Source organism: Apus apus, chromosome 16 (assembly GCF_020740795.1).
Source record: "Apus apus isolate bApuApu2 chromosome 16, bApuApu2.pri.cur, whole genome shotgun sequence".
In the NCBI taxonomy this organism is placed as follows: domain Eukaryota; kingdom Metazoa; phylum Chordata; class Aves; order Apodiformes; family Apodidae; genus Apus; species Apus apus.
In genome coordinates this window covers 317,025-326,361 of record NC_067297.1, presented here as the reverse complement: position 1 = coordinate 326,361, position 9,337 = coordinate 317,025, and the positions used below count along the sequence as shown (strand labels likewise).

Below are 9,337 nucleotides of genomic sequence, written 5' to 3'. Positions count from 1 at the left end.
GACTCTGTAACTCTGTAACATAATTATTGCCCAAAACTCCCTGGCAGACCAGGATGCCCGGGGTGGGGAGTGAGTGGGTGGTGCCTTTTGCCAGAAATGCTTCTTCAAAGCTTCCAGACTCATGATGCATTTTACCCATCTCGGCGATCTACCCAGCTAACAGCCCCCCCCGCGGGTCTCCATGCTGTTCAGTGTCCCCAACCCCATCGAGGCTTAGGGGTCCTGGGGAGGGCAGTGTGTACAGGAGGGTGGATGAGCTGGAGGTGAATGGCAAGGAAAAGGAATGGTGCTCTGGGGCCTTCAGGGTTAGACCCTACCCAACAGACATGGTCTCATCTCATGATCTTCAGCCCCCAACCCATCCCAAAAGGTGCATCAGAGCAGCTGCTGCAAATGTTGGGGGTCAATATTGTAAATGTGGTCCTCCAGGGCCAGGCATTGGCAGGGGACATGAGAAATCAAATAAAAGGAGGAGTCTTCTATTTGATAAAGCCAAAATGAAGCTGCAGAGCTCATTGCCACATGCTGCCAAAAAAACCCACAAGCCATGGCTGAAATGTGTGCCTGGCTGGAGTCCATCAAGTGCTTCCATGCACAAGGCCCCAGCCCCTCCAAGCAGGTTCATGCTGTGAGCACAGCCCAGGGTGGGTGGGTGTGTGTGGGTGTGTGTGTGTGTGTGGTGTGTGTGTGTGTGTGTGTGTGTGTGTCTCCTTTCTCCAGCTCCCCTGGGCAGCTGTGAAACCACAGCTTGGCCCCCTTCACCCAGCTCTGGGCAGCTGCTCCTCCGTCCTCACATTACTGGTAAAAAAACCCAAATCTACACAAAGTGAATTTCACAGAAAATCTGAGTTTGGACAAAATACACCCTGCAATAAAGGGGATATAATTAATGTCTATGAATACATGAGGGTTGGGTGTCAAGAAGGCAGGGACAACCTCTCTTCACTTGTGCCCTGGGATAGGACGAGGGGCAATGGAGTCAACCTCGAGCACAGGAAGTTCCACCTCAACATGAGAAGAACTTCTTGCCTGTGAGTATGACAGAGCCCTGGCACAGGCTGCCCAGAGAGGTTGTGGTCTCCTTCTCTGGCGACTTTCAAGACCTGTCTGGATGCCTTTCTGAGTGATCTGCCCTAGTTTTTTTTCCTGCTCTGGCAGAGGGGTTGGAGTCGATGATCTTTGAAGGTCCTTTCCAACCTCCAACATTGTGTTTCTGTGGCCTGATACTGATAGATGACATCACTAGCAGATGGAGAGAGGTGATTCTACCCCTCTACTCTGCCCTGGTGAGACCTCACCTGCAATACTGTGTCCAGCTCTGGTGCCCCCAACACAAGAAAGATGTGGAGCTGTGGGAGCGTGTCCAGAGGAGGTCACGAAAATGATCTGAGGGCTGGAGCAGCTCTGTCATGAGGACAGGCTGAGGGAGTTGGGGCTGTTCAACCTGGAGAAGAAAAGGCTTTGGGAGGACCTCATAGCAGCCTTCCAATGCCTGAAGGGGCTTCAGGAAAGCTGGGAGAGACTTGTTACAAGGGCTTGTAGTGAGAGAATAAGGTGGGGGACGATTTTAAACTGAAGGAAGAGAAATTTAGGTTAGAGATCAGGAAGAAATTTTGTAGTGTGAGGGTGGTGAGACCCTGGCCCAGGGAAGTTGTGGAAGCTCCATCCCTGGAAGTGTTCAAGGGCAGGCTGGATGGGGCTTGGAGCAACCTGGTCTAGTGGGAGGTGTCCCTGCCCATGCGTGGGGTTTGGAACTGGATGATCTGTAAACTCCCTGCCAACCCAAACCAGTCTGGGATTCTATGATCCTAGATACAGACACTGAGCTAAGGGCAGACAGTGGATAAGGAGCAAGGCCCTTGAGGTCCTGCTGGTCTGTTTGGCTGTGCCTGGACCAGACATCTAAAGATGCCACTGGGGAGAGGGCAGTCTCCACTGCATCGGGGAGGGTGTTTAACCACAGCTTGTAACAACAAACACCTCCCAACCTCAGAAGTGACACTGGGAGGACTCGTATGGTTGGCCACTACTGTTCAGCTCAGACCAGCTCTAGCTCCTACTAAAGAAGGAGCAACATGAGGAACAAATGCCAGCATGCAAAGAGGCAACGTTCACTCAAGGAACGTGCAAAAGGGCAGAGATGGACAAAGGGTGAGGCCACAATTAATGTCTAGGAAACCACCTACTCAGGAGTTCCAGTGGCATCCCCAGGTGGTCCCAACCAGGTCCCCTGGTGAGCTGCTGAAGCAGAGTCCAACTACTCCACCAGCAAAACCTGGGATACAAAGCTACATCTCCCAGCAGGTGCAGGGGTGCTGCCGACACCTGCCTCCACCTGGACAGAATGCTCAGCCACAGCCCTCCTGCAAGAGCCCTGCCCGTGGCACCAGGGCAGGCCTGTGCACCAGAGAAAGCCCTCACTCGCACTGCACTGGGGATGGGTACCTCAACATTTCCCTTTTGGGACTGAGGATGAGACTTACAAGTTCACATCCCTTCGTGGAACCAGATCTGTAATGGTGCAAGAAAAGGACCCTGTTCATTGCTGCCTGCTGGAGCATGCACATCCCTGCCTGTTGTCCCCTCTGGACATGATGCCTGGGAAAAGCCCTGCAGTGAAACCAGAAAGGATCCAGCCAGAGATGTGACAGGCAACCAATGATGTTTCTACCCAGCAAAGATCAGAAAGTCTGGAGATGAATACAGGTAGGCTGGACACAAGTGGGAAGCCCCAACAGAAGAGGTGCAGGCACCACCTGGCCAACCTGCAGAGGTGACCCAAGGCTTTGGAAGGAACCAGAGATGACCCAGATCCCAAGAATAGCACTGCTTTAATTCACAGGGGGTGAATCAAACTAAAAATATAAATCCTTTTGCTTTGGGCTCATCACTGATTGATGGAGGGGAGACCTGGAGGCTCTCCAAGAGGGCTTCTTGCCTCCTCTGGCTCTTCTAGGCTGATGGACACAGGGGTATGGGCTGGCCAAGTCCACCCCTGAGCTGAAAATAAGGCTCTTCTTCCAGCAAGGTCAGAAAACAAGACAGCAGGGCATCAACATAGATAGCTGAGATGAAAAATGCAGCCATGTCACCAGGTGAGAGGAGGAAGGAGTAATGAAGGCTGAAGGACAGAGAGAAATACTCCTTGGGCTACTTAATGAGTAACATCTCAGCAGCAGCACTGATCCTGCAGTAATCATTAAGGAGAGAAACATCAGAGGCTGGCTGGAAGGGTGGCCACCAAGCCAGGGGGCTGCAAATCGGGCTGTCACACCCCTTGGGTGAGCCCCTGCTCTGCACCCTGAGGACTGACCAAGAGCCGCCAGTGCCCAAGCCCAAACCAAGCCCCAGGAGATGGCAACAGCCATGTCCAGCCACTCCTCTGCCCCGGGATGGGGAAATGCTGGGACCTGGGATGGGGACAAATGAGCTCCAGAACTTTGACAGGGACTCACCCCTGGTGGGGGGGGCTGGAAGGGGTGACCAACTTGGAGGAGGAAGGGTGCAAGACCAACACAGGTGGGATCGAGACCATCTGGCGTGACCCATCTCCCTGCCTGGGTGCTCCCCAGGGTGGTGGGCGTGGGGAGAGCCAGGCAGAGAGGGAGGAGGTGTCAGGCTCAAAGGGGATGCATCTTGGAGCTCTGCCAGGATTTGGGAAGGGGCAACATGCTGGAAAACACAGGGAGCAACAGAAGTAATTTGTGCTGTTATGGGGCTGAGGGGCCTGCTTGGGCCAGAACTGCCTGGGGACCCCCAGCCCACCAGCAGCATCTGCAGCCCTGCAATGCCCATGCCCACTGACAGTGCTTTCCCAGCATCCGATGGGAACTGCACCAGCAGAGCCCCAGCCCAGTAGGCACCAGGGCAGAGGAGTCATGCTGAGAAGGAGAGTGCACAGTGAGAGGCTCTGGGTTCATCCAGGTCTCCAAGAAAATGATCAGCCACAGGGTTCCAGCTGGTCTGTGGAGCTGCTCTCCCGTCTCCCCACAGCACAGCTGCAGGAGAGCACAGCCCACAGCAGCATTAGGAGCCCTTCCCAGTTAGCCAGGACATATCTCCAGTTCTGAAAAAGAGGAAAAAAAAGGCAGTGCTGTGAGATGTTTCCCAGTGTGCACAAACAAACGTGCAGGAGCATCAGGCATCGGTCATGGGCCCCCATCCTGGCACCCGTGCTGATCTGCTCAGAGGCACAGCCTGGGCAGGACAGCAGTGCCCCTTCTGCCCTCACATGTCACTAAAACCATCCAAAAAATCATGCGCAGATCCTCAATTCCATGTAAAACTGAGTTCAAAGGGTAGTTTTTAAACTTTAGACAAGCCCTCCTGGCATTCAGCTGGAGACTGACCCTCATGGCCCAGCTGAGGGGATCCCAGCAGACAGGCAGCACTGCCTGATCCTGGCAGGTCCATGCTCTGGCACCCTGCAAAGGGAACAGAGCAGCCGTGCCCCCTGACCCTGGCCTGGCTCCTGCCTCTCCCAGCTCCCCACCCACTGTCATCGCCCCTAGGACAAGGGGGGCTGCAAAACACAGCTGTAACCAGTGTTCCCATACAGGAATTGGGGACATGGCCCAAGCAGGGGTCCAGCTGTCCCTCCTACCAGCCCTTCATGCCCAGTGCACCCAGCACCCCAAACCGAACGTACTTGCTGTGTCGGACAAACAGCCTGAAAGGTGCGAAAGCAGCAGGAGACAGAGAGAGAACAGTCAGGGTTAGGGCGTCCAGCTTCCTCCAGGCTCACTGAGCCCCACCACAGGGCCAGCAGCTCCTGCTGTGCCAGACTGCCCATGAAATGCCACCTTCCTCCCATCTGCAAACTGGGCACCCAATGGCTGTTTCCCAATGTAGTGGAGGTGACAAACACATCTCTGCCCCAACAAGGGTGGAGACCCATCCCAGGGGTGCCTGTTGTATCTCAGCTGGCTTGGGACTGCCCAGGGCTGGGAGTGCTTCTCCTTACGAGCTTTTGAAAGAGTTTGCTTTTATTCCAGATGTGGAACAGGAATATTTTGAACTTGTGGAAACAGGGAGAGGGACCCACACTCCCCCCTCATCTTTGAATCCCACTCTAAGAGCTTCATCCTGACTGTTACAAGCTCCCTGGCATTGGCCTTACAGCAGCACGTCCTGCCCCCAGGCTCTGCACGCAGGGATATGCTCTTACCTGGATAAAAGTCTTAAAAACAAGGTGAATGGAGAAAAATGCACTTCGCCTCTGAGCTACACCCTAATGAAGTGGAGGCCAAGACACCAAGGGCTAGTGCCCCAGCTCCACAAATTCTCCAGGCTTTGCTCTTGCAGAAGCTGTGCCGGGGCAGCACACCCAGCCCCTCTCTGAGGGTCTCCTTGGCTGAGCAGGTGCCCAGGGGCACTCCAGCACCAGGCAGTGCTGCCTCAGTGACAAGCCAGCACCCAGTGGCGCTGAGCACCACTGTCCCATCAAGTGTCAGCAAAGGTTTGGATTCTAGTGTTGAAGACACACCCCCTGTGTGAGGGATGCCAGAGCTGGAGGTGGCATGGGGGGATGGAGTGAGAAGGGTAGGGAGATGGGAGCAGGATGTGGAGTGGGGAGCAGCAGGAAAGAGCTGCCCAGTGAATCCTTCCTCAGGGTGCTCAGCCCTGGTTGCACTCCATGGCTGTGCTCAGCCCCTGTCCCAGCTTCACTGGTTCCCACATCACACCTACTTACTCCACATCACGCTTCCGGATGGTTCTGCCAGCAGCCAGGACCTCAGCCACCTTGGACACAATAGGGTCGTAGTTCATGCTGGCCACAGCCACCACCTCATCACTCCTAGGGCCAGGCAGAACAGAAAAGTTAGGGTAGCCCCAGCTGGCCATGGCTCCACCACCCAAAAAGCACCATGCTGAAGAGAAGTGGGAAGCAAAGAGAAACACCACTGCTCCAGGGCCAGGATCTGTCCTGAGACAGAAGCACCAGAGGGACCGTGCAAGCAGGGTGGGAAAAGGGACAGAAGAGGGCTCAGAGCTGGCACTGCAGGCTGGCTCCACCAAGGTCTCACCAATGCTCTCCTCCTGGCATGGTGAGTATCACTGGGGTGCCCAGGAGATGGAGACAGCTCTGGGCAACCTGGCATCAGTGGGAAAACAACCAGCAAAGGCGAATCTGGTGGTGGATACAAACCTGGAAGTCAGCAAGGATGCCCAATGGCTGCTGCTGTCTGGGTGGGCAAACCAAGTGCTGCTGCTCTGTGCTGAGGGAGTGGAGAAGGAGGTGGTCAGGATTTCTCTGTGGGACACTCAGTTCTACGGCTCCACATCCTCCTTCTGATCCCCACCTCCAAGTTGGCAGAGCTCCCACCTCTGAGCTGCTCCACAGGAATGCTCCTCCCAAAGAACCAAGACAGCTGGTGTGGCCAACAACAGCATCCCACCAGCCCCGGTGACAAAACCCTGAGTAGATGGGATGTCCAGCAGCACCCCCCAGCCTGGCTGATCGTCACCCCCAGGATGCCAGTGCTAGTGGCTCAATGCAACCTCAAAGGCTAAGGGGGAAACAAACAAAGTGGAAGGAACAAGGATGTAAAATGCTGGATGAGCTTTGGCTAAAAGTCACAAGGCAAACAAGAAGGATTCTTCTGCCTTGGGGCTTGCAGAGGTCAACCTGAGCATAAATCTTCAGAGACTGAACTGAGGAGATGACTTGGATAACTGAAGAGATAAATAGTGTAAAGACCAGATAAAGTCTGTGGGTAAGATATTAAACACCCAACAAATCCAGACCTCTTCAATCCACTGCCAAAGAGTCCATGATCCAACAAAGCAAAGAGAAGCTGGAAGGCAGGGACATGGAGATTCCTGGGTGTTTCAGAGGACACTTCATCTCCACAGAGCCATGGCAGTTGAAGTAATCTCTCATAGCTGTCCCACAAAGCCACAGAGTAGCTTCATCACAGAATACTGTTTCAAAAGGCCCTGCTTCCTAAACAAGCTCATTGCAAATAAGGGAGCCTGGTCAGAAACAGAGCAGTGGCTTCTCCATCCCACGGATGAGCACAGGTGTGCAGAGCAGACCAGGAGCCCAAAATCTTAACTTGGAAGCTTGTCCACATCAGCCAGACCCAAACAGACCAACACTGGCCAGGCTCCGGCACAGGGTGCTGGGGAAGGGGGAGCCACTGCATTACCAGGAGCTCTGGAGCAGCTTGGATGCTGCTGGAATCTCATCCTGGACCTCCTTAGCTGACTGAAGAGATGTGTACCTACAGCAGAGGGGACTTCTCACAGCCCGTAGCTCTTCCACTTGATGTGTGAATAAAGAGTGCTGAACAGACATGGATAAGCAATACATTCACACCAGAAGACACATGTCCATGGCAGGCAGCAAGGATGATGAACCATCCAAGGACATCGTGAAGTGTGTACATGTGTTCAGCTGAGCCTGCTGGGCTGTCATATCTAGGGTCACTGCTGATTTAGAAGAGCTCTCTGCTTTCTGAGACTGCAGCTTCACTGCTATGATGCTCAATGTCCCACCTGATGCAAAGGAGGTCCTCCAATCTCCCCAGGACAGGACAGCCCTCCCTAGGGATGTAACTCCAATTACACGTGCAGGGATCCATGAGTTTTCTTTACAGAAGACAGCCAGTCTCCTTCCAAGACCCTTGCACCAAGACCTGATGGCACAGAAGTCCAGATTCCTTCTTCTCTTGTTGCTCCAAGTTCAGAAACACAAACTGCCAGTGAGAACTCCAAGCCACCATGAATCCCAGTCTGAGGAGAGGCTACATGCAGTTGTTCCCATCACACGTGGTCTGGGCCTCAGCTGCTTCACCTCTGCTTGATTCCTCTGGTGCTCAGCAAACAATGGGGGCTGAGGCTTCAGGCCTCCTGGGAGGCTCTTCACCACCTCCACACCACACCATACAGTACTGAAACTTCAGTGGGTTCCTCTACATTTGGTTTCCTGAGTGAAGCCAGCTCCCAGCTGGGAAACAAGAAGTGGCTGAAGAGACCTATCTGTTAAAACCAGGGGGAGATGTGCTGTCCCAAAGGAAGGAATAACCAAGGTGTGCAAGGCAGAAAAAAAGAAGCCTTAATCCCACCAGCTGTTTACCAAGGCAGCCTCAAGCCCAGCCAGGGCCTTACCCAACCAGCTGGGAAGGCAGATGCAACCCATACATTTCCAGCAGCAAGACAGGGGGCAGCTGGTCTGTGTGGGAAATAACTCATGAGGTTGGTTAGAGCACCCCAGATCAGCAATGGCTTTTAAACATTTTGTCTGGCAGACAGGGATCCCTCTTTTTGAGGAGGTTTTTTGGAGGCAACAAGGGTGCCCTTCCTGAAACTGGGATTTGGAGCAAGGGAAGGCTTGGCATAAAGGGAAGACAGAGCACTGAGGATGAGCACCCTCTCTGCAGGGTCTTTCCTTCCCCTGCAGGGTTCAATGCAATGGAAATGGGGAACCATGATGATGACAACCACAGCAATTCCCTGGATCTCCCAAGATCTTCAAGGTTTTAGAGGGATGACATCGGTCTGTTGTGGCTGATCTCATGGGGTCACCTGTGGAGCACCATCCTGTCCAGTTCCTGGCACAAGCCTCCTGCTGACTCCTCCATGGCTCACTCTGCTCTGAGAAGGGGTTAGTGAACAGCTTTAATCTCCAAATTCTGGAGTGAAAAAGAATCTTATTGTGAAAGATAATGCTGAAGGCAGGCTCTGGGAAGGGGAACCACCAGCAGTTCATGCACCAACCAAGACAGCCTGCACCAGGAGGAGAAGAGTCCCAGCCACTGGGGGCCATGGCAGAAGGAACGATGTGATGGATTATTTGGGACAGCATCCTCAGTCCAAAAGCAGCAGCACCAACCAGCAGAACTATCACCGATGGAGAAAGAGAAGAAGAAATGCTCCCAGTGGCATCTCACAGAGCAGAGACAGGGACACAAAGCACCAGGAGATGCACCCGTGGCCCCGTCAGCCAGTGCTTCCCCCATACCTCCAGCTCTCTGCACAAGGTGCTGCCTTGGTGCCCAAAAGCCATCTCCGGGGGCCCCTCCTGGGTGGCAGAACATCACAGGACTCAGCAGCCAGTCCCCCTGCCAGCAGGGAGCTGCTGCCCATCAAGCCCAGCAGGTCCTCAGCAGCACTGGATGAGGTGCGGAGCTCTTGCACAGAGCAGGGATTATCCCCCTTTGCTCAGGGCTTTCCCTTTCAACTGGCCCTACAGATGTTTAATTAAAGCCATCTGACCTTTTCTTTCTAAATAGGGTGGGGATAAATAGCTAAATAGTATGGAAAGGAGGAACACTGGTCTCAAACACAACATGCTGGAAGGGACTCCAGTGTGCCTGGCCCCCATGCTGTGTCT

General features: G+C 53.9%; 1 protein-coding gene across 8 annotated transcripts in view; it reads right to left on the bottom strand.

The window, feature by feature from the left end:
• Window positions 1-2,814: 2,814 nt before the first annotated feature.
• Window positions 2,815-9,337, bottom strand: part of AIFM3 (apoptosis inducing factor mitochondria associated 3) — a 52,361-nt gene continuing 45,838 nt past the window's right edge. For 5 of the 8 annotated variants that reach the window (XM_051634445.1, XM_051634448.1, XM_051634447.1 and 2 more), the window contains 2 exons: window positions 5,693-5,797; window positions 4,086-4,669 (listed from right to left, as the gene is read on the bottom strand). In XM_051634445.1, the coding sequence (XP_051490405.1) occupies window positions 4,600-4,669; window positions 5,693-5,797 (175 nt within the window). In that variant the 3' untranslated portion in view covers window positions 4,086-4,599. The other 3 variants (XM_051634449.1, XM_051634452.1, XM_051634451.1) reach the window with 3 other exon arrangements.